The sequence below is a fragment of the Sycon ciliatum genome, chromosome 8, assembly GCF_964019385.1.
Source record: "Sycon ciliatum chromosome 8, ocSycCili1.1, whole genome shotgun sequence".
In the NCBI taxonomy this organism is placed as follows: Eukaryota; Metazoa; Porifera; class Calcarea; order Leucosolenida; family Sycettidae; genus Sycon; species Sycon ciliatum.
Window position 1 is genome coordinate 5,479,104 of NC_088650.1, and position 24,560 is coordinate 5,503,663.

The 24,560-nt window shown below is 45.9% G+C and overlaps 1 protein-coding gene across 1 annotated transcript in view; it reads left to right on the forward strand.

Annotated features, from left to right (window-relative positions):
• The first annotated feature begins 201 nt into the window (after positions 1-201).
• LOC135822912 (unconventional myosin-XV-like) overlaps positions 202-24,560 on the forward strand; it is a 33,769-nt gene continuing 9,410 nt past the window's right edge. The window contains exons 1-33 of the mRNA XM_065335750.1: positions 202-407; positions 1,025-1,083; positions 1,458-1,581; positions 2,159-2,254; positions 2,723-2,854; positions 3,922-4,047; positions 4,519-4,596; positions 5,107-5,255; positions 5,987-6,032; positions 6,591-6,715; positions 8,378-8,501; positions 9,464-9,639; positions 9,920-10,199; positions 10,418-10,652; positions 11,155-11,297; positions 12,272-12,445; positions 12,695-12,852; positions 13,141-13,307; positions 13,674-13,746; positions 14,116-14,289; positions 15,416-15,791; positions 16,167-16,226; positions 16,516-16,591; positions 16,939-17,054; positions 17,447-17,553; positions 17,870-17,960; positions 18,970-19,020; positions 19,401-19,515; positions 20,430-20,724; positions 21,643-21,707; positions 22,679-22,743; positions 23,109-23,187; positions 23,723-23,796. Of these exons, the coding sequence (XP_065191822.1) occupies positions 222-407; positions 1,025-1,083; positions 1,458-1,581; positions 2,159-2,254; positions 2,723-2,854; positions 3,922-4,047; positions 4,519-4,596; positions 5,107-5,255; positions 5,987-6,032; positions 6,591-6,715; positions 8,378-8,501; positions 9,464-9,639; positions 9,920-10,199; positions 10,418-10,652; positions 11,155-11,297; positions 12,272-12,445; positions 12,695-12,852; positions 13,141-13,307; positions 13,674-13,746; positions 14,116-14,289; positions 15,416-15,791; positions 16,167-16,226; positions 16,516-16,591; positions 16,939-17,054; positions 17,447-17,553; positions 17,870-17,960; positions 18,970-19,020; positions 19,401-19,515; positions 20,430-20,724; positions 21,643-21,707; positions 22,679-22,743; positions 23,109-23,187; positions 23,723-23,796 (4,395 nt within the window). The 5' untranslated portion in view covers positions 202-221. The remainder of the gene's footprint in view (positions 408-1,024; positions 1,084-1,457; positions 1,582-2,158; positions 2,255-2,722; positions 2,855-3,921; positions 4,048-4,518; positions 4,597-5,106; positions 5,256-5,986; positions 6,033-6,590; positions 6,716-8,377; positions 8,502-9,463; positions 9,640-9,919; positions 10,200-10,417; positions 10,653-11,154; positions 11,298-12,271; positions 12,446-12,694; positions 12,853-13,140; positions 13,308-13,673; positions 13,747-14,115; positions 14,290-15,415; positions 15,792-16,166; positions 16,227-16,515; positions 16,592-16,938; positions 17,055-17,446; positions 17,554-17,869; positions 17,961-18,969; positions 19,021-19,400; positions 19,516-20,429; positions 20,725-21,642; positions 21,708-22,678; positions 22,744-23,108; positions 23,188-23,722; positions 23,797-24,560) is intronic.

Below are 24,560 nucleotides of genomic sequence, written 5' to 3' on the forward strand. Positions count from 1 at the left end.
TGTTATTTGAAGTGCATTCTACACTAAAGATTGATAAGGTACTCGGCAAGTATCACCTGGCACAGTTTTGTTATGCAGATCCCTTTGCCTGTTACTACCCTGTGTAGCCCCTAACTATGAAAAGGAGTTCCACTTATACTGAATTAGTGTGCTAATGGCCTTCAATGTACATCTCTTGACTTTATCGTTCTGATTTACCCACTGCTCTTTGCCAGACGCAAATGCGTGAAAGCACCTTCTCCGTGCTCGCCTCGATTCTGCACATTGGCAATCTGTACTTTGAGAAAGCCGACGTTCGCGGTGTCGAGGGCTGCATCATTGACTCGGCGGATGAGCTAATGGCCGTTGGTGCACTGCTGGGCGTAGCACCGGACGGTCTGCAGACGTGTATAACCAACAAAGTGACAGTAAGTGGTGCGGAATCGGCAGACTCATTCTTGATGTGATCTTGACAGATGTGTGTATTTTCCTCAGTCCTAATATTCCGGTCAATCAAGGCAAGTTATGCCAGCGGTTTTGAAACTTATCCCTTCACCCCTACCGTTAGGGGCTGCATCTGGCGTTGGATTTGCCGGGTGTTTGCGGCCGCCGGGAATTCCCTGGGGAACAGACACGATAATTTACAAAAAAATTCAATTCCACTACATGTTCTGAAACTTGTTTATGGTCCTCTGCATAGGAAATGTAATGGTATGATACTGTCAGTCTGCATAGGAAGTGTAATGGTATGATGTAATGGTATGATGTAATGGTATGATACTGTCGGTGGAATTTGTATTACAGTCAGACTTCGCATAACCGCACACATCCGTTTCCACAAAAATATCCGGATAGGCGAGGGAACCGGATAATCAAACACACATACTGTATGCATGCATGACATATGCTGTAAATCGATAACCAACAATTTTCTTCTGGATATCGAGGGATCTGGATGAAAGAGGACCTTATAAGTGAGGTCTAACTGTACTATCACTGGACGGTGTATGCTTTGATGTACATTCACATGGTTCTGCTGCTGCAGGTGACCAGAGGCGAGCTGTTCAAGACACCGTTGAAAATCGTGCAAGCTCTGGACGCACGGTAGGATTTTTCCACTTGGAGATTGTGGCATGGCTTACCTTGATACTATACTGCAGTGCTTTCGGAGTGAGCTCTGTGTTGGGCAGAACTTATGCTTTTCAAAACCATTGCTCCAAGCCTGAGCGGATTTACTAGTATTACAGGAGCCACTGTACAGTTGTCAAAGACATTCAGATGATATTTTGTCCACGGAAGTACTTTGTCTATCAAGATTCTCCCCTGTTTGGGTACAGCAGTTTCGCATAGCATCGTCTACTGCCTCACCACGGTATGGTGCAGAGCTAGATACAAGAACATGCAATCACTTTTCTTGATGCACTCGGTTATTGAACCTCATTCCGTTCCGGCATTTTTCTGTTCTGTTCTGGCTGCAGGGATGCGCTTGCCAAAGCACTCTACTCGCGACTGTTCAGTTACATCGTCGCCCAGATCAATGAAATTGTCTGCCAACAGGTCAAGACCACATCGGTTGCCATACTTGACATCTTTGGCTTTGAGGTAAATGCTCTATATAGCCATAGACAGCCACAGATGCCCATTAATAGCCATGGATAGGCATTGATAGCCATGGATAGCCACAGACAGCCAGATTCGGGATTTTCAACCCTTTCACAGAAGTCTCTGAACACATTTTAAATACATCTAAGCTGATGAGCGCTATGAAGCCAGCTTGTTTTGTAATTGTAGTAGTAGTAGTAGCATTATGCGTCCACTTCACCACCACCACCGTTGCGCTCTGCGAGGGCTGAGTGCTGCTGCGTATCTTCTTGTTAAGTAGTAGCATTCTTTTGCTTTATGCCTTTCTTTTCAAGTTGATGGTTGCTGTTGCTAATTTGGATTGGAATAAAAAAGATATTGCCAGTAGCAGTCTATATTACTGGTGACCGCACTCTGTTGTGGATCCAATACCAGAATTTCACTTGATCTTCTTAGCACTGTGCTCAAGCCCCTGAACTGGTCTGAGGCGGCATGAATTGCACGGCTTTACTCACAGAACGGAAATGACATGAAGAATGGTAAGCAGAGCAGACACTGCAGAGCTTAATGATGGGAGTTCTGCTCTTTGCTTGTCCAGGACTTTCACATCAACTCCTTTGAACAGCTGTGCATCAACTTTGCCAACGAGAATCTGCAGTTCTACTTCAACCAGCACATCTTCAAACTGGAGCAGGTTAGCCGTATTGTCACAGGGAATTTACTCTGAGTTAGATGTCATTGCTGAACACACAGCTTCTGGTCAGGATGCATTGTTATGGCTGTAGTAAGTGTGAAGAAGAGGTTCGTGCGACTTCAGTAGGGAGCAATACACAATTCCCCAATGTAGATTGTTGTCCAGTCAATTAGCTGTAGTTGTGTTCTTGTTCTAGGCTGTACCAACCGTACATGTCCTAGCAGTATGTGTGTGTGTGTGTGTGTGTGTGTGTGTGTGTGTGTGTGTGTGTGTGTGTGTGTGTGTGTGTGTGTGTGTGTGTTGTGAGGCACAAGCACCTGCATGCTGTATTTGCCAGACTATCTTCGTATGGCCTGCCTATAGGCTTTCAGAGAATACTGTGTGCTGAGCTTGCTTCAAGGCCCACCAGACACAGTAAAACCATAATCTATTCTGAATGCATGCACACCATAATATGTTGCCTTGCAGGAAGAGTATGAGAAGGAGCAGATTTGCTGGTCAAAGATAACATTCAAAGATAATCAGCCGTGCCTGGATTTGATCTGCAAACGGCCAGTTGGCTTGTTCAGCATACTGGATGATGAGTCAAACTTTCCCAAGGTTAGTGAAGTGTGTACCATGCAGTGCCTCCATGTGTTAGTGCAAACAACACTTCTTAAGTGGTGATGGCCTGAATACAACGGGCATGTTACGACTGGTTCATATCCTCCAGCCATTGTGTGTGTGGGGGGGGGGGGCGTGCGCGTGTGTGTGTGTGTGTGTGTGTGTGTGTGTGTGTGTGTGTGTGTGTGTGCGGGTGTGTGCACGCGCGCGTGTGTGTGTGTGTGTGTGCGCGAGCGCATGTGTGTGTGTATGTGTGTGTGTGTGTGTTAGCATGTATGTGTGTATTTGTGTGTGCGTGAGTCCATGTACTATCTGGCCATCACGTTATGACATACAGTGAGCATGTAGCATAGTAGTACTGAATGAAAGCCGATCCCGTTGTTCCATAACCCACCGGGTACTGTTCAACCCTAGACCTGCAAACGCTGGGATACGAACTGGTCCAGGGCGCCAACTTGACTCTCACAATCGGCTTTCACTAAGCATTGCTGTACTCTCCTTCCAAAGTCGAACAATACCATGTCAGTGTTCTTACGGACCGTATGCACTGTTGACTTCACCTACTATAAGTCAACAAATATTCGGCGCATATTTATTTTCGGCTATTTTCGGCCTAGTCACATTATGGTCGAAATTTTGTTTTTCAAGGTTCAGTGTGATAGTGTTTACAGGCAGCAGCAGTACAGGTCGAAAAATGTTTGCAGCCGAAATGTGTTTTAGCCCTGGGAGGCTGAAATTTGGATGGGCCGAAAATTTGTCGACTATTGTGTACATTGAAATCCGGTGGAATGACTGGGGATGGCGCCCTTACTGCCTTAGTGCGTGCACTCGATGTTGTTCACAAACACATGCACTGTAAAAATGGACCAGCAATGCTCTAGGCTGCAAGGCCAGCGCTCCGTGACCGTTTTTAAACTTCTCAACGGAATTCAGCGTCTACAACTGTATTACTTTTTCTATTGCTCTATGTACCCAGGCAAGTGATGAGTCATTTCTTTTGCTATTGTGCTATGTACTCAGGCAAGTGATGAGTCATTTCTTTTTCTATTGCTCTATGTACCCAGGCAAGTGATGAGTCATTTCTGGAGAAAATCCACCAGCAACATGGCAAGAATTCTTACTACATACGACCGAAAGTGAAGAACGGCAAGTTTGGCGTCCGGCACTACGCCGGAGATGTTATGTACACGGTAAGATCAAGCTGTATGGTGTGTGATGACGATGCCTGAACAGTTTATGCAGAAGGCGCTGTGCATGTGAATGTTCTAGGCAAGTCTACTTATGACATTATATGTAGTGATCATAGTGCGGGCAGTGATCATCTCCCCTGTTTTTTTTTAAATACTCCTATCCGGAACGTAGAAGCTGCAACGAACTCCGCCATTTGAAATTGTGAAAATCTCCACTCCACATTGCACTCTTGGCCCACATTCACAACACCATACTCCATAGTGAATAAATTCGTTCTTGGGTGGATGTTGCATATCCTCCAGACAGCTGTTTTGCTCATTGAGAGCTCCTCACTTCTATCCATCCGAAATCAGATATAAATTGTTTGAAAGCCAGTGCTCAGAGCTTTTCATGCCACCGCTGAGCAGTCTGTATGTGTTTACCCATCTACGGTTCTTGCTGCTGCTGCTGCTGCTGGTGTTGTTGTTTAGGCCAGTATGTTCCTCGACAAGAACCGAGATACACTGAGACCGGATCTGATTGAGCTGCTCCACAACAGCACAGCACCGGTACGTAGCCTCAAGGGTGCCCAGTGCATTCATGTAGCTCATGTCAGGTCAATGTGTGTGTGTGTACTCCACCATTTTAAAAGGGTATTTTGACACGTTGCGGCAGAGCTCTCCGGCCGCCACTGATCTGGGAATCCTAGCTATCGTCATAGGAAGTGTCCCTGCTCTGGTGGTCGCTGGATACATGTATGCAAGATGAGTTAGTGAAAAGTGTAATGGTGGTGGTGGTGTTGGTGGTGGTGGTGGTCGTGTTGAAGTTTCTGAACAATAAAGTGTATTAATTTCATTACCGTTCTTTTTACAATGTCCTGAAATCATTGCTAGTTTGCAGCACCATCTTACACTTTGAAGTCTGGCAGCCAAATTGCATATTATTGAGTTTTGGACCTTGCGCCCGTATCTATGTCAATACAGCTTGTTTTTACAAGTATATATGATTTTTGGAGGAGCCTGGGACGGAAATGTACTAGTAATATTGGCCATGTATCTTTTCCTTTTCCTCTCCGGCAGATGGTGTGCAAGCTGTTTGATCATGACTACGCAATCTTGCAAGAGATGCAAACCATGCTCCCCGGTAGCAACAGCCGCAAGAAGCGAGCACCGACCGTTGCAGCAAAGTTCAACTCGTCGCTCACGGAACTGATTGCGGCCATGTCACAGTAAGTTACCGTGCTTTCTGGAGTACAAGCCGAACTTTGAATACTCGAAATCCACCCCAGGAAAGAGGTGTGTACGGCTTATACTCCGATGATCAAATTATTGGTGATAATAGGGTAGATGTCTGTATTTTCTGGCAAAAATGGGGGTGCTGCTAATACTAGTACTCCAGTGCGGCTTATACTATGGAAAATACGGTACTCGCCAGCTAAGTCCATCACTGTGTTCAACGTCAAGGTACAATTGTCACCTGTGTTTTGGGGCCCTGTACCAAGCAGAGTCCTGTATTGGCCGAAAAGATCTTCATGCACCAAAGTGCTCTGGATTAAACGTTCATTTCTGGATCAAGCGGAATCCTGTCATATCAGGCCTTTTTTTCGCTGTCCCAAGGTTATGCAGTTAGGGCAGGTGTTACTGTACTCGTACGAAAATGCTCATTCCTGTATTCACTCCTGTATTCACTGCTGTATTCACTGCTGTATTCACTCCTGTATTCACTCCTGTATTCACTCCTGTATTCACTCCTGTATTCACTGCTGTATTCACTCCTGTATTCACTGCTGAACCGCCTCGACTCGACCTTTCTCTCTGTACTCTGGGATCCGATGCAGAACACTCACACACCCGACTGGTTCACATTTTCTCTGGTGAATAACCGGTAGTTTTGGATGCACACTGAATCTGTGTGATGCATTGCTGTCTGTGTGTGTATGTGTTTTTACCTGTCACACAGGTGTCATCCCTATTTTGTACGGTGCATAAAGCCAAATTCTGAACAGGTAAGGCTAGTGTTGCTGATGACCCTAGAAATGCTGTCTACGTCGAGTTTGTATACTGTGATGGCAGAGGTGCAGTTGTTGGTCGATCAGCATGTTCTGACATCAGGAGAGGCTGGTCAAAGCCAAAGCACTGTGTTTAATACACACAAAAGTACTGTGTTCTATTGGTTGTGCAATCCTGCATTGAGCAGACTAGCGGAACCGGAAAACATGTTCACAATATAAGACGGAGTCTGATGTGTTCAGATTGTCAAAATGGGGGATGGGGGAGGGGGAGGGGGCTTTGTAGGGTAGAAGATATTCCATTCCATGTCCCTTACTTCCAAAATTTTGTGTACAGCGTATACTTGCACTGTGTGCGTGTGTGCGCACGTGTGTGTGTGTGTGTGTGTGTGTGCACATGTGTGTGTGTGTGTGTATGTGTGTGCGCGCGCGTGTGTGTGTGGGCGTATGACTGTGTACAACCCAATGTCTTGCAAGGATGGCAGGATGTGCTATGACCTCCGTATCAAACAAGAGTCTGTGTGTACCTGTATTGTTGTATTGCTGTTGCTCCAGAAACCCAATGCATTCGTGAAAGCAATGGTGATGGAGCAGCTGCGGTATTCTGGAATGCTGGAGACTATTCGTATCCGACGTGCCGGCTATCCGACCCGTGTCACGTTTGAAATCTTTGCTCGAAGGCAAGCATCTATTTCCCATATACTGTCATTTTTTTTGTACAGAAACCACACACCATTTGACGGCACAAAGCAGCAAGGCAGCGATGAGACATATGGTATGGCAGGAGTGGGGAGAGGCAGGGGCAGCTTGACCGACCATATGGTCTCGGCTTCATTGCAACCCAAGCGCTCCACAAAAACAAAAGATTACAGAGAATACGCAGGGGGGGGGGGGGGGGGGGGTAGATGACATGCACATGTACAGGGTTTCTCACTGCACATTGGATATGGATATTGTTCATGAGGGTATTTTGTGATCTATCAGCCATGGTTGATGTCGCCACACTTGACTTGATCACAACACGTGTATGCAGCCACAATGCCAATGTGCTGCCAGTAACTCAGCTTGGCAATAATGTTTCAAAAGTACAAAGCACTAGAGAGACATTTGCAGGATTAGGAGAAACTTAATCCACTGACATAATTCAGGAAACTGAACAGTAAGAAAAGCAAAAAAGAAAGAAAGGAAAAGGTTAGAGCATTGCTCTTGACAAGCAAGGTCGTCAGGCGAAATTACTGGTCAGTCGGCGTCACGCATTTTTCACAAAAAAATGCGTTTCACCTGCTGGGAGAGTATGCGTGTACTCGAGTCTCATCCTGAGCACGTTTTTTTCTTTCTTTTTTCAGCTCCAGTATAGCTGTATTTTTCATTGCAAAGCCGTCCTCGATTGTTGTGTTCGTTGTTCAAACGAAGTGGACATTCAATCATGAAGGCAGAGGACATAGGAGCCTGATTGGAGTTTCTCGTGGCATAGGACAGCCACACAGAGACACTTTGGGATTATCTGAATATAAAATACCGTACGCACGATGCTGAGATCAATTTGTGCGATATCAAATTGTTTGTGATCTACCACATCGAGCAGAACGGGATCCAAACACAAGCTTACCGACAGTTAGGCTGCCGACCTGACTGGACAAATGATCCCTGGCTTCACCAGACGCCAGAAGTCGGACACCATGTCCTTTGCCGCGACGTCCATCTCCAAAAAGAACTCCATCTTCGTCGTGAAAAGGCTTGAAATACTCAATATTCAACGGAGATTCGCGGTCTCACCCTTTCTCAGATCGAATCATTTTTTGTTGTAGCAGTTGCAGGGCAGATCCCCGCCACTACTTCAACAGAAGATGGCTCCAAAGCATGCCTGGAACAAGCCATATCGAGGTTGCAAGCCACCCCTCTCAGCACTATTTTTGAAGAAATTCGAAATTTCAATGGTGGAAGATATACTATGAAGAGAATTTCAAAAAGTATGTTTCGCGGAGCGATCGCTCAACCTACGTCATTCAAACTTTGCAGGATGGTTCAGACGTACATGCTAGGCATGGAACCACAGAAGATGATATCATAGCTGACACACAGAGTCACACACACAGCAGATTCGTGTGCACAGATACTAAATTAGTGGACGTCTTCATCTTCTTCCCGCTGATCTCAAATGTACTATGACGTGCTATTTCGCCTGACGACCAGATTCGAATCCTGGGTGATGTTTTGTTGGCACTCTTTTGCTTTCCCTGGCAGTTCACCACCCTGACTGATTACACAAGAGAGACAATAATGCACCAGGAAAAGATTCTAATCAGTGGATTGTACTCCTTTGTGTGAATGGTTAAAACCAGGTATCTAATCCTGGCTGGCTCTGATCGTCAGCTGATGAAGAAGGATCCAAAGTCAGCATGTATCAAGATACTTCGACATGCCGGCTCAGCGTCCAGTGAAATGTTCCAAATTGGTCTAAGCAAGGTATTTCCTGGTTCCATTTCCTATTTCAACCTGCTTTCCTTAGTTCTTGTGTGTGAATGCGGGTGCTGCACATTTTACTTCAGTGCATATCTATTACAAATCCGTTGATCCCTGAGCTGCAGAGAATGCTCAATGTCATAGACAAAGCTAAGAACACAGCATACTGATCAGAGGATGTGCAGTGTCAGTTGTATGGTGATTGCCTTGCCGCATGAAATCTGGAGTAACAGCGAACCTGAGCACCCCCTGCTGAGTCTGCTATCCATTTATGAATTTCCATTGCTGCTTGTAAGACAACTAGTATGACTAGTGGTGATGAGATAGTTCCTACGGATGCGGAAAACTCTGCCTTCAGCCCAGTCTCACGTGAACCGTAAAAATTTTTACAGCATTTCTGTCACTCAAGGTGAACCTTTGAACCTTTGAGTTGAACCTTCGTGTGGAAGTTGTAGCCTGCAGACACAGTGACCGCGTGACTGGTGTACGCATGAGCACATGACAGCTTACTCACCCGTGTTCGATTGGGAATAAGGGCTGAACGCTGCACCGCAGCCTTTTCGGACCAAAACCAGTCGACTCAGCGCTCAAAAGACTACAACATATGGGCCAATCGTGGTCATATGGGCTTTTATAAGAACGAAATGGCGCTTTTAGTGACATTTTGCATACAAATCCCCATCTAGTAGGGTGCAGTCACTCAGTTTCGGTGGAAGTGCGTGAGTTCGATTGGGAATAAAGGAGGAAGGGAGCGTAGCAGCTTCCTTGGACCAAGACCATTCGACTCAGCACCCCGAAGACTACAACGGGTGAAAATTTTGATTTTAGGGTGTCCTTCCCAATGACGCTGGTAATTTCCTCTTTAGCCTTGCACGCACACACCATATCCCAACTTACGTTTTAAAAGTGTTAGCTGTAAGGGTTGTAAGAATAGGATCAAAAAAAGTGTATGGTGTGGCTACCAGGTGTTCATGCGTGAGGCTCTGGAGCAGGTTCTTGAAGAAGCCCGTGCCCGGATGCTGCACAAGTACGTGGTTTTACTGCAGAAGAACACCAAGGCGTACGTGTACAGGCAGCGGTACAGCAAGCTGCGCCAAGCCGCGGTCTGTCTACAAGGACATTTGCGAACGAGAAACCTTCGGTAAGGAAAGTACAGCATGTGGTTACTTTTACCGTGTTCTATTGCGGCTGTTGTCTGTGGAGGAAAGAGTACACAGAGAATTTGAAATCTGTCCGGTATCCAGAACATCTTGTCACTGATGTATTTCCATGTGCTGAAATCTTTTTTTGTTCATTTGCCAACCAAAAGTTGATTTTAGCCAAGTACTATATTTGCATTTGTGTAAGGACTCTGATGTGATAATGCAGCAGTAGCAAGAAACAATAGTGAATACTGTGTGTGATTTCGGCTTTGCTTCCAGGAAACTATTCAACAAGAAGCGGAGGGGCGCCGTCAAGATCCAAGCCGCCTGGCGCATGCAGCACCAGCGGCGAATCTACATCAAGCTGCGGGACGAAGAGAGAGAACGGAAGCGGCGAGAAGAGGAGGAGAGAAGGCAACTGGAGGAAGAGAGGAAGCAACAGGAGGAAGAAAACCGGAGACAAGAGGAGGAGAAGAGGCGGCAAGAAGAAGAAGCACGAAGGCAGGCTGAGAAGGCCAGAAAGGAGGCTGAACAACAGAGGAAGGAACATGAGGCAAAGGTAAATGAGTGTCTACCCGAACACTACAATGCATGGATATCCTGGCTAGCTTCTTTGACTGACTACTCTCTCTCTCTATGTTCGTCATGCAACTGCTTTTGACGTTTGTTTGCACCGAACCGAGCTTTTGTTACCGGATAATCCACAATTTGGACGCCCATGCTGGAGGCTCAAAAATGGTTGTTCTGTGCTTTGTGTGAACCATTCATCCCCTTTAGGCGAAGAGAGAAGCTGTTGCAGTAGCCGAGAAGAAGGCATTCGAGGAGCAGGAACGGAAGAAGCTGGAGGAGGCCGAGCGCCTAGAGAAAGAAGCCAAGCGATTCCAGGCTGAAGCGCAGACTATGCAGCGTGAGGCAAAGCGCATAGCAGCGCTGGCCAAGCCCAAGATGGTTGATGTAACCACTTTGGAAATGCCTACTGACCTGGTCAAGTTGATGGACCGGGTATCCGGAGGTAAGCGCATTGTTACAATAAGTAGTATTCTACCCATCATAACGGAGGCTGCGTTACACCACCTTTCCCAGGTTTTTTACTAATGGATTTCTTCAATGGAGGTGCTCTGGAAGTGCAGGGTAGATTGTGCTTCAGGCTAGGATTTCACCAAGGACACATGCCAGTAGATATGCACAGTTGACCGCAGTAAATGACAATAGGAGCAGCCTAGGCTGGGACGCTGATCCCCCGTTTTCAGCACCAGACAGCTTTATATTCCGACACCGTCCGTGCTACAGAACTTCTGCTGGATTAGGGAGGGTGTTGGATTAACAAATCTGATTTGTTGCAGCAATGGGGGCAAGGAGGACATTTCGGTTACTGGAAATTACGCTGGTTTATAGACAATGCTGGTTAAAAGTGCTGCAGCACCGAGGGACAACTGTGTAATTCACACCAGGGTCTGATAGTGGATGATAACTTGGTGCATATGCCGTTCTCTATGCATTCTTTCTCTCTGTAGGTTGGAAGCCCTACACGGCTGACAAGGGTGTTGGCGATTTGCACAGGTTTGAGGAAGTCTTGGTGCAGCCAGCAAACATTGGGCCAGAGCCTGAGCAGGTGGAGACGTACGCATTCAGCAAGTATGCCAGTGCATTTTTCAGGGTAAGATCGCCACTGTTCTTTCATGCAATAATCAGTGTCCCCTAGACTTTTGAAAGTCCGGTTTTGGCCGATTTAAGACGCAGAACCCCACTTTAAACTCAAAAATCTAGGTTTTTTACCTGATTCTTTATAAGCCAATAAGTAGAATCAGCGAAGCGGACATTGGACATGGTCAAGAACAAAAAAAATAAAAGATGGATAATATAGTTTCCGGACACGTTTTCTAGAGACATTTATCAAGGAAAATACGTCTCTATAATGAAATCTAGCAATAAACAACAGTTATATACGTGGAAGAGTACGAAATGCACTATGGGGAAGAAAATAGGAGAAAAGAAGGTGAAGTGCGAAAGACAAGAGAAGTGTGAACCAATAACAGGGGTGGGCAGGTGAGAAATAATAACAATGTGAGACTCAGAGAGGGTGAAGTGTAAGGAGTACGCGCATGGGTATGTGGGTGGGTGTATGTGTGTGTGAATGCTAAGAGAATAGTCTAAGTTTAGTGACATTTTCTTTCTGGATGCATAGGATGGGGTTATGTGTGCGAATGAAAACAGCTTCCAATACTTAAAATTCACTAAACCTACGAGCACGGCACAAAACTGTGAAACAAGAGTCATCATAAACTGAACGGCACTGACTGTTGATGAATGTCTCTAGAAAACGTGTTCGGAAACTATATTTTCCATCTTTTATTTTTGTTCATGGCTACGTCCAATGTCCGCTTCGCTGGTTCTGCTTATTGCCTTATTAAAGTTATTGTCTCCGTCCCACTTATTTGATTCTGTATACTTTCCATTGTACACCTGTCCTAACTTTGTAAAACCTGGCCGAATTTCTAACTCACTATCCTATAGCCTTCCGGTCTCAAGTGAGGCAGGGAGGAATTGCACAGATTGATCATACAACGCAGTATGCACAGTTAATCTCGCTCCATCTACCACTGTGAACTGTTTCTTTTCTGCTGTTCACAGGAAGGGCAGGCATATGAGATGCGTGGTGTGCCCCTCGAACACTCCCTCCTGCCATTGACGCAGGCCCTGGAAGCAGAGGCTCTACTTCTCTTCCAGCTGATCATGAGGTTCATGGGAGACCAAGCACTGACTGGAAGCTTGCAGTCGATCGTTGCCAAGTACATTGTGCAAAAGGCAAGATCTTCTTTGCTCAGCAGTTATTATGCAGAACGGATTTATTTACTTTTCATGTCAATTAGAAAGCCTATCTGAATGCCGAAGTGAATTGCTGACGCAGAAGTGGCGGTTACTTCTTTTAATTTCCTGATTGGAGTACATGCAATTCAAGCAGCAGATTAATAGTGTCCAATTTGAAATTGTATCTCCATCATGGCGTTTTGCCTGTGTGACGCCAGCTTTCCTCCTGCGGTTGTGTATTTTCAGGCTTGCAATCACTTTGAGCTGAGGGATGAGCTGTTTTCCCAAGTGGCCTGTCAGTTACACGGTTCCAGCGGTACAGTGCACGAGAACGGCTGGCTGCTGATGGCTCTGGCACTGTCATGTGTTCAACCCAGCAACAAGCTGTACAAGTACCTCTACAAGTAAGCATAGCAAATTCAATTCTCTGGGCCAGGTGTTTGATAATTGGGTAAGGTTCTCTGAATCACAACCACCCAGGGCAAATGTTTCTTTGTGACTATAGTTTGGTTTTGATTTGTGCTCCCATGGTGGCTGTAAATGTAATGCTATTCCTGTAAAATGTACTTGATTAGATATTTTCTTCTTCTACCTGTGTTGAGGACAATCAGATTTCTGCTAGTGAGGGCAGTCTATATCTCTCTTGTCCTAATTCCTAAAAAAATGTATGTTCTGTTCTGTTCCATGCACAGCTTGGTCGTTTCTCAAGCACCAGATGGACATAAAGACTACTGTCTGCAGTGCATGAGGAGGAGTTCTGCATTGCAAGGTGCCGGACGCAGTTACCCGCCATCACTGCTTGAGATGAGCGCGTTGGAAGCAAGGAAAACCATGGCATTGCAGTTTGATTTCGTTGATGGTGAGGCATTTGGCACATACAGGATATGTTGTTGCTAAGCATCTAAGGGTTGCATAGGGAAGGTTATGGAGAGGTGTATTGCTTTACATTGACAACAGAAATGTCTGCAAGGAGAAAAAAACTAGAGATGAGCAATGGCTGGAGCAGCCGGTGAGAGTTTTGTAACAATACAAGTCTAGTGGTCAGCATTGGATTATGCTCCTTACCCTTGACATATCCTCACCAAGATATTCATTCTCACCAAGATAACCAAGATGATGGCAGTGCTAAGAAGGGCTTTAGGCGGCAACTACTCTCATTCAAATACACACTAGTCTTCCTTGTACGACCCGTATCTCTTTCATCTATGCGTTGGAACAACTGTAGGTAAATGTATGAGGTGTACTGTGGATTCTCTGACGACTGCCGAGGAGATCGCAAGCCATCTGGTCTATGCCAGGTGAGGAATTGCAGATGTATGCTGACCCTTACTGTATATCTCTTGTTATAGAGAGCTTGACCTCACATCTGGCACCTCACAGGACAACTTTGCTGTGAGACGTTCTCTTTTTTATGGCCAACGTTGAAGTTGAAAACATGTTGATCTGCATACTGTATGATACAAGTGTAATACACCACTAGAGGAAATGCAAAACGTAACAAGATAACAAAACCAAAGGTTTCCTCTAGTGGTTTTATTGCACCTGTATCATGATTTTATGTGGCATTTTCAACACCTTTCTGTATACTCATAGATGCACAAAAACACGATGCTATTGTGTGCTTTATTTTTCTCTATTCTTCGGTGTTTGTGTTTGGCAACAACAAGGGGTGGCCCGAAGGATTCTCCAGGCTGGACTGTAGCACTCCAGAGAGCCAACGGGTATCACGAACTGTCTGGGTTTGAGCACGTCATGGACTTAGTGGCAGGACTTGAGCTGCCGGACGGCTTCCCGGATGGCAAACAGCCCGGCATTGGTCAGGGTGCTCTACATCGTAGCAGGTGAGTTTCCGGGGGTGTAATCTGTAGCCTGGCAACATGACCATTTTGCAGATGTTTAGTCTGCTCGATGCACAAGCAGAGTCTGCCGCTGATCAAAGAGTGCAGCGTGAAGTGGGAGAAGACCTGAAGATTACCCCGAATGTGAAACTCTGAGTTCTTACTCTAAGTATACCTGTCTCCCTTCTGTGTGGGGATGCTTATTGTGCATTGATGTGTGTCGGCGGCGTATGTCCATTTTTGTACAAATCCCTGCATTGCACCTGCGTGATGAACTCTTGCCTGGCCTTGGCTATCGTTTGTATGTTATATGGATGTGAGGGATTGGATGTGCATGAATGTGTACGATAATGAATGACGTTATTGATAATGAATAATGTAATGATTGCTTACTCCTTTCACGGTCTCAGAATCAAGTCAAAATGAGGCTATTTACAGAATTCAACAATTTCGTACCTTGATTCATCCATGACTTCAGTTTCCCTTCGCTGATTTTCATGATCTTGGGCTCTCTGGAAAGCTCTGGACACGAGCAACACGCCGAGCTACAATTCGACACCAAGCGTGCCGTGGATCCAGCGCTGTAGCGCAGCGACATCGCCCCAGTGCTTGATTCACGACGAGAAACGAGATTCAACAGCCATTTCCCTCTCCTTGCTCACATCGAGCTCACATTTTTGTGAGGAGTGCTGCGAGTCCAAACTCTCATTTGAATCCGTGTCTCTATGGCGACAGCTAGCTGCAAAGGGAAAAACCCGTCCTCAAGACCCAGCTCGCCCACTCAAATCGCAAATGAGCCGTGACGCAGATTGCGAGCTTCGTAGCATCGCAGCCGTTCACTCTATCGCTTCGGCGATTGTTCCTACGGGTAGCCTGGAGCTTTCTCTTCAACTATTAGATGTTCGAATTTGCTCAAAAATTGACTGAGTTATGATAGTTTGAAAAAATGTGAGACCGTAAAAGTTAAACTGATGGAGGAGCAGTATATGTCATTGGAGCAGGTCCCCCCCGTATATCCATCCTTGTCATTGGAGCAGGTCCCCCCCCCCCCCCGTCTATCCATCCTTTTAATAGTTGTCTTACACGTACATTCTCTCTCGATCGCTTTCCCGTTGTTGTTTGTCGATAGAAATCCTCTCAAAGAAGCACCGCAGTACCTGGACAAGATGTTTGGATCTGCCACAGATCGGGCTAATGGTGGCCGTTCCCCTGCGTTCGGCCGTGCGATCAGAGTGCTGCCTGTTCCTGGAGCTGACGATCGGAGCGATGGCACAGCTGGCGCAAAGGCGGAGAGTAGCCAGCTTGACTCATTGCTGAATGCGTGTGAGGACGCTCTTGTCAGTGACGTGTTGGGAACGGCGAAGCAAAAACACTTGAATATCTCCTTCTCGGACAAGCCAGCTCTAGTGTTGCCTTCGCTGAAGAAACACATTGGCGCTGATCAAGAATTTGACAAGCTTCTTTCGTACAATACACCATCGTTCAAGTTTGTTATCAGGAAAGAGGTGAGTACTGAAGATCTAGCAGATATACAGTTAAACCTGTCAGTGCAACCACGCTGTTAAGGCGATCACCTGTCCAAAAGGACCACTACAACCAGGACTGAGGGATGTTCTATCCAGTCAAATGACCCTGGATAAGAAAACCACCTGTGCACGGCGCCCACATTTGTATAAGAGCCCTTGAGCGGTGGCCTTAGACAGGTTTGGCTCCAGGTTTACATGTGCATTGCATTCTTGGATGAAGTTACATGTCATACGTTACTGCTGTCCTGCATTCCACTAACATGGATCCGGATTTCTGATGATTTTCAGATTTGTTTGCGTGGACGTTGACTCTTATCCTAACCTGCATTTGTTGATGTGATTTCCGTTCAATAGATGCTGCATCACACGGACAAGCTATCGGATCTGCTAGCCAATCAGCTCATCTATTTACAGGTACTTGAGCACCAGCAAACCAACGTCAAGTATTCCACAATGCCTGTCTGGCGGACAGTTGCACTGATATCACTTATTGCACTGTATTCTGGAAACATATCGTGGCTCGCGCAAATAAAAAAAAAAACGGTAGCATTATGTTAGGATTGATCTCCGAAAGACTCGCTTGACCACTTTCAGTCTGGTTACTAGCATTGTTGTGGCACACATACACATTCATTGCGACCCGATTGTTTGCAGTACATTGAGCAGGAACACATTGTTTTGTCCTGTATCCCGATGTGGGTAGATTGTGAAAGATGCACTGGGCAAATTCCAGCCAAGGTTGACACGGGAAGATCGGCAAGTACTGCTCAGATTACTAGGTGAGTATAGCAGGAGATCTTAGAGCACAGGTTCATTAAAACTCTTCGTTTTGTCCTGCATGGTAGTACAATGTATTACTAATATGAACTGCTTGACTAAATACAAGGTGCATGATGTGCATTTTCAATGCTGGGTCATGCCAACAAGACGGAGTCTGGAAAGCCGAATAGTGTTACATTTCACCCTTTTGTTTAGCAACATGTAGTTAACAGTTGCCTGTGTGACCAATCTACATGACTGTGTATTTAAGCAAGGGGAGTTTTCAGCTCACCCAGCAAACCAACGTCAAGTATTCCACAATGCCGACTATTTTCACACTGTATTGATACTACATGCATCTTACCAGATCAACACCAGGTCAACTCTAACAATTTTGTGAGCCAGCCGAGCTTCGTGAAGAAGGAGATTGTCCAGGCCGCTAGGGCCTTCCCCATATACTTTGCAAGAATTTATCCTGTAACGGTGAGTGAGTGTTACTAACATACTAGTACCAGCAGGCTTCTGTAAATTTGGACTGTGGCTGAGAGGGCAACTTCAGCCATGCAAAGTACGATGTTAGTGGTTGTCCTGCCCTGTCCTGCCCTTCCCTACCGTGTCCTGTCCTTTCCTGCCCTGTCCTGCCCTTCCCTGCCGTGTGCTGCCGTATCTACTCTGTCCTGCTCTGTTCTGCCTTGCCCTACCCTGCCCTGCCTTGCCCGGGTACCGTTTACAACTATGCTCCTAAATGCAATGCATTGTTTTCAATATTTGTGGCATTACAATGGTCGCATCCACTATGGAATGATAGCCCGCTGTTGAATGAATAGCCGAATATGGAGAAATGATCTGATAATGTTTTCCTGCCGTGTTCCCAGGGCGTATCTGAAGAGTCTCGCAACTGTACACATCTTGCTGTTGGACACAATGGTATATCCATGCTGCAATCATTAGCAAGCGGATACAAGATCATTGCTTCATTCTTGTGAGTAAAGACAAGCACCTCAAGACAATATTTTCCGTTTTCCTGGCTTCTAACGTTATGGTGAAAGCGCTGAGTACTGAGTCTTGACCAGTCTTTCATATGCATCTATCTTATGCATTCCCCTTAGACTAAATGGTTGGTGCAGGAGAACAAATACCATAGGATTTAAGTGAATTTTGCCTTTTCTCTCTTTGCATAGTGCATGCACTGAGTTCTGTAAGGAAAGAAAACCAGGGGCATGTGATTCTGTCATTGCATGCTTGAGCATATCAGACCCGCATCATTTTCTATCCTGGAATAATGTTCTTGATGCTAGGCTTACCAATGTTGAAGACTTCTCAGCCACCGAACAAGGAGTTCTAAAACTGACGCTTCGCAACACCGCCATGGAGTTCACAACTAAGAGGGTAAGGCCAGCAAAAGGAGTGTGCACTCTGCTGTAATTATTCCACAAGCACCATGACATTAAACATGTGATACGGGCAATTTTAACCAGCCATTGTGGTGAAAATTGAGAATAAGAGTAAAATTCTCCGGCCATCGGAAATTTCAATTTTCCTTGCAGTAGAATATTATCATCACAATCTACATGTACGCGCAAAGAGTATGGTGCTGTGCTACCTGTATGGCGCTGTGCTACCTGTATGGTGCTGTGCTACCTGTATGGTGCTGTGCTACCTGTATGGTGCTGTGCTACCTGTATGGCGCTGTGCTACCTGTATGGTGCTGTGCTACCTGTATGGTGCTGTGCTACCTGTATGGCGCTGTGCTACCTGTATGGTGCTGTGCTACCTGTATGGCGCTGTGCTACCTGTATGGTGCTGTGCTACCTGTATGGCGCTGTGCTACCTGTATGGTGCTGTGCTACCTGTATGGTGCTGTGCTACCTGTATGGTGCTGTGCTACCTGTATGGTGCTGTGCTACCTGTATGGTGCTGTGCTACCTGTATGGTGCTGTGCTACCTGTATGGTGCTGTGCTACCTGTATGGCGCTGTGCTACCTGTATGGTGCTGTGCTACCTGTATGGTGCTGTGCTACCTGTATGGTGCTGTGCTACCTGTATGGTGCTGTGCTACCTGTATGGTGCTGTGCTACCTGTATGGTGTTATGCTACCTGTATGGTGCTGTGCTACCTGTATGGTGCTGTGCTACCTGTATGGTGCTGTGCTACCTGTATGGTGCTGTGCTACCTGTATGGTGCTGTGCTACCTGTATGGTGCTGTGCTACCTGTATGGTGCTGTGCTACCTGTATGGTGCTGTGCTACCTGTATGGTGCTGTGCTACCTGTATGGTGCTGTGCTACCTGTATGGTGCTGTGCTACCTGTATGGTGCTGTGCTACCTGTATGGTGCTATGCTACCTGTAGTGGGCCTATTATTAATCTCTGTCCTCTGATAATGCTCTTCTTCTGCAGGCGAGTGTTATTGCAGATACTATTGAGAATTGGATGAGACACTTGGAACAGGTGAGATGATCCTATTGAATAATATTATGTGAAATAAAAATACTTAGTATTTTTCTTGTAAATGAATCAATACACATGGTTATAACATGGGTCCTGTCCCTGGAAATGAGGTCTGTAAGTAGATACCGTGAAGCAAGCCAAATGCTCATCAAATTGCAAGATGCCATGAGCATGTTGCTGCTGCAGCGCTCAGTGTGTACATTCAGTGTATCCATGAACTCCGTGTTTGCATCTGTGGCTTGAGGCAATCTTGTGGAGTGTGGAACATTTATTTTGTACACAATGGTGTAGTTTTTTGTTTAAGGTGACAAGCTTAAAACATGGTGCTGATTGCATTATTTCACTGTGTTACTGGGACGGTGTTGCCGCTATGTGCATAGGATGCTGGCTATGTCCTGGCAACTCAAGACTACATCACTGCTGAGGACTCGTTGCTCAGCTTCCACACAAATGACATCATCAAACTGGAGGAGAAGGAAGGCGGCAATGAAGACGGTACAATAGTTCTGTGCTGATACTTTGAACTTTTTTTAGAATTAAGTAGTGGTTGCGACTTCGGCGATGATTTGTAAGAAAGGTTTGCTCCCCACACCGGAGCTCGCGCTATTCCGCCGACTTTACTTGACACTTGACTGACTCACGACTGCCATCCAGAGCACACGAGAAGTCCATCGAACCTTCGACTCGGCAAACCTGCAAGAAAGCACCACTCCCTGCTCAATACACAGTGTTTCGGGGAATTCACCCCTCATCAGTTGAGCTTGAGTAGGCTGAGGAAGAGTGTGCCTGAAGAGCACCACTTATATAGTGCTCTCCAGGCGCAAACATCACCAGGGATACAAACTTACAGAGACGCTCCGCTTCCAGCGCGACAAACACCTCATGAACACCAGATAGCAGCGTGAGTCAGTGTCGCTCCTGGACGGTGAGACAGACGTCGAGGACCCTCGGTCTACTAGTCGCAATAATCAAGCAAGTAGGCATCTCCACTGCTTGAAGAGTGTTCTATGTCCCAGGGCAGAGGTTCTCACACAGCAAGGAGAGAAAGAGAGAGAGAGGAAATTCTGCTCTGAGTAACAGAATTCCCCTTTCCACACTGCGCAACCTACATGTACTAAACGTGCTTGTACCAGTCCTGTACAATGAAGTTGTCCCAATGCCGCTTTCCACCCCTTACACCTGTCATTTAGCAATTACAGTAGTAGGTCTGGTGCCAAGTAAGCACCACATCACCACCGCTGCGTTGCATTTGCAGCCCTATTCAGTCAATGTCTTGTTAGTCTGTTGTTTTGTCATTTCCTGCTTCTTTCTTGTTTTACGAATTGGGTTTCAAGTAAAAAGAAAATTAAAAAAAGAAATTTTGAATCAACATGAGATAAGTGTGTTTCCTTGTATTTCCGTGCATACAGGTTGGCTGTTTGGTGCAATGGGCATCAAGTATGGCAGTTTCCTTGCCGACCTCGTCACACCGATCATCGGTGAGCCGACGGAGCAAGCAGTGGAACAAGCCAAGCTGCTCATTAAGAAGAAGATGAAAAGAGATCAGGATGAGCGGCGTAAGCAACGCGCCGCAGAAAAGCAGCGGCAACGCAGCAACCTGGCCAGTGTGTCGTCCGATGTCAGTGTCACCTCACAGGAACTGGCCAGTGGGAAGTTCTCCATGTTGGAGTTCGCCATCCAGCACTTCCGATACGGGCAGGAAAGGTGAGGTTGGAGCACAACGAATGCTGAGAAGCTTTTACACTCTTTGGATGATATGAACCCTTTATGTACGGTGTGTACATGAATCGATCACAAAAATGTGATCGATTCATGATCGATCCGTAAAACCTTCGTAACTCCATCATTTCTTGTTCACATTCAACAGTCGAAGGGTCTATGTAGTAGTGGAAACTCCAAGCTTTCCAATGCAACAATCGCCGAAGAGCTACGATGTCCGAATCCACAGATATCGCGCGTCGTATTCTTATCTCGGAAAATTCAAATTTTTGATCGATCTCTTCGCCATTTTAGGGAAACATCCCTTTTCGTGTGCTATTTGACCAACTGAGCAAAGGATTATGACGTAGTCGGTGGAAGGTTGAATCGCCTCGAAAAGATTTGAGCATTCTGCGATACAGGAGATTGGAATGGCGTGGATGGGGGAATTTGCTCGCTTATCGGGCTTGGAGACGACGTTGCTGTGCTCCCGCGCCTGACATGTGGCAGCTAGTTAATGGGGTCTGGTATCCTGGCGTTGCTCTCGCCAGGGGTTTTCCAACGAGCCCAGGATTGTGGAAATGGAGTGAAGGAGGCCAAAGTTATAGTCTGTTGAAGGTGAAAATTGTGCTGAAAATTCAAATTTTGCTTCATTCTGTGCTGGAAATCAGTACATAAAGGGTTAATATGGCATGTACACTTGATCTCCCCAGCAGTACACATTAAGCCTGCTTCATATTGTATTCTTCTGTTTGAATTTGCAAGGACAAATAGGTTACAAGGCTGACAGCGAATTCGAGAAGAGGGCTTCATCAGGGAAAAAAGAAGAGGGGCCATCAGTCAAAAGCTTCTCTTATGTGATTCTATATCACAGCTCATAACGGCAAAATCTGTCTATTCTCTGCTACTGTTGTCAATGTGCAGAACTGAGGCAGAAAAGAAGCTCCAGGGATCCTTCCGTGGCACTGTGCGATCGCTGATGGGTCGAAGTAAGAGATCACATGATGTCTGACATGATTGGCCTTGCATGCAAATAAGTATATTTATCCAGATGCAAAGACTCCAGTCTATAGCAACCCAGAGTGGGATGAAGATTTATGGATGTATGCATGGAACTTAACGCATAAATGCATTGCTAGTGCCACTGTTCCCTTGCATGGCGGTGGCCTGGCACAAGCAAAACTTATCTAAGCTGGTTGTGTTTCTCAACACCATTCTGAAACCGGTGGCAAACTTTACTTTCTTCACTTGCTGTTCCCCTTTATCGGGAACATGCCGACGATTAATTTATAGTAAAGAAAAGGACAAAGGAACTACGAGTTACGCTTTAATGTCCACTAACACGGCCAGTTACTTGACAATCGGCTCATGCGATAACATTGCACAAAACTGACCTACAGTACTGACATTCTACAACTATTAAACTGGCTATCAGCTCTGGCACGTCTTAGGTGCACACTCCAACAGCCTTCCAACTTGGAAGATTCTAAGTTATATGATGACATAGGAGGGGAAGGTGAGCGCAACCAGGACAAGCACACGCTGAAAGTCTCAGCTGTGAAGGACGTTTGCGGATGTACATGCATGTCGATGACACGTCCAATTTGGAAGGCTGTTAGAGTGTGCACCTAAGACGTGCTACAGCTGATAGCCAGCTAGTTGCAGAACGTCAGTACTGTCGGTCAGTTTTGTGCAATGTTATCGCATGAGCTGATTGTCCATCCGAATATGCTGATTCTTGGACTGATTCATTGGAACATTGTTACTTTGTACATTGGGTTTTTCCTTTGGCCAAAGAAGTCACTGAGCCCCCGGCACTTGGTGTCTGTTGCCTGATTGACTGTGAAGAAAAAAAGACGAAGATAAAAGAACGGTGTACTGAAGTAAGATGGTGAAAAGGAGGCTGCACAAGAAAGGATACGGGAACCTTTGTTTGATACCTGTTATTCTTTGTGACCAGGTGACAGTAAACGCAGTAAGTCTTGGAGCTGGAGGGAGTACGCTGACTTAGTAAAGTTCACCAAGGTAAGCAGTTTTGAAGTTTGTTCTTGTCGTCCATGCTTCTTTCCTTGTGATCACACACTTAGTACCTGATAAAGTTGCAGCAAGAGCACAGGTTTGTTGGCCAGGGCTGGTGATGAGCTAGAGTGGGGGATGGGTAAGCGTCAATCTGTCATCTATCAGGCAGTGTGGAACTGAGATTGCAGGGAGTAAGGATTAACGTGAACATGCACGAATATTCTAGTATGTGTTGTCTGATAATTGGTTCAGCCATGAAAATCTGAGTCACAACGGAATTTGCCAAGGTTTTCATTGTGTGCCTTTGTGTAGTGTCTTTAAATAGACACTTTAGCTTGTGCTGAGAGGATGGCATTTGCTGTGTCCTGTAGTCCCCAATACAGGCTTCCCTGCTGAAGATTGACTTCAAGCACGCACAAGCAAACAAGCTAGCCGTCGAGTGCTTCCTCGGTAAGCTGCATGTACATAGATCAAGATACAGTGGAACCTGTCTAAGACGACCGCTAATGGGACCTTCAAAGTGTGGTCTCTGTTACCAAGGCACAACACAAGTGATGTGTTCTGACTTGTACGGGTGTCACACAATAACAATCACGTCTTCCGCAAACTCTGCTGCATTTACCGTTTGAGGCCGGATTCACATTAGTTGATGCAATTTTTGTGCATTTATCATGGTAACATCCATTGCAAGGCAACACTCATTCCATTCCTATTTTCCACAGTATTTTCTCCGCATAGTCATAAAAAAGTCATACTTCTGAAGCATGGACTCGGGTGAAGAGCCAAGGATTATTTATAATCGCATGAGCTGATTTTTTAGTAACTCAATTAAACTGGTGGTGTTAGTGGACTTTATAGTGTAACTTGTAGTTCCTTGGCCCTTTTTACTTTATAAACTTCTGAAGTAGTTGCTTGTTTGTGGGGTAAGCATACATCAATGGCGGTAGCAAACCAGACTGTCGTCTCCGGTATCATGTTTTTGCAGCAATCATGCGCTTCATGGGCGACTACTTGATGAAGGGCAGTCAGGACACTGATCTTGTATACTTCCTGTTGAAGGTAAACTCATGATGTGTAACACACTGGACGGCACACCATGCTCCGATTTAGAAGCAGAACATTATTGTGTTCCCGGTGTTCATGACTGCACAAATGTATTCGCGTTTTATAGCTGATCTGTACAACTATTCTTCTTCTGTCTAGGTACTGCTTCCACTCACCGTACGTTGAATGTATGTAAACTACAAGTGCAGTAAAACCTGTAACTAAAGACCACTGTGACTAGCGACCAGCCTGGTACTACCGACCACTTGGCCAGGCACGGACGGTCTCACATTCAAAATGCACTGTGACTAGCGACTACCTGCTTAAAGGGGAAGTTAAGGCAAAAATTAAAATTTTACCAGTTGTAGTCTTCGGGGTGCTGAGTCGAATGGTCTTGGTCCGAGAAAGCTGAGACGCTCCCTTCCTACTTGAATCCCAATCGAACTCGCGCACTTCCACCGAAACTGGGTGACTGCGCCCTACTAGATGGGGATTTGTATGCAAAATGTCACTAAAAGCGCCATTTCGTTCTTATAAAAGCATGGATGACCGCGACTGGCCCATATGTTGTAGTCTTTTGGACGCTGAGTCGATTGGTTTTGGTCCGAAAAGCCTGCGATGCAGCGTTCCTCCTTTATTCCCAATCGAACATGGTTGAACAAGCGGTCACGTGCTCCTGGGTGCCCAAATCCCCTGGTCACCACGCCAGCAGGCGACAACTTTCACACCAAGGTTCAACTTGAGTGACAGGACTGCACCCAAAAAAGGTCAAACAGGCT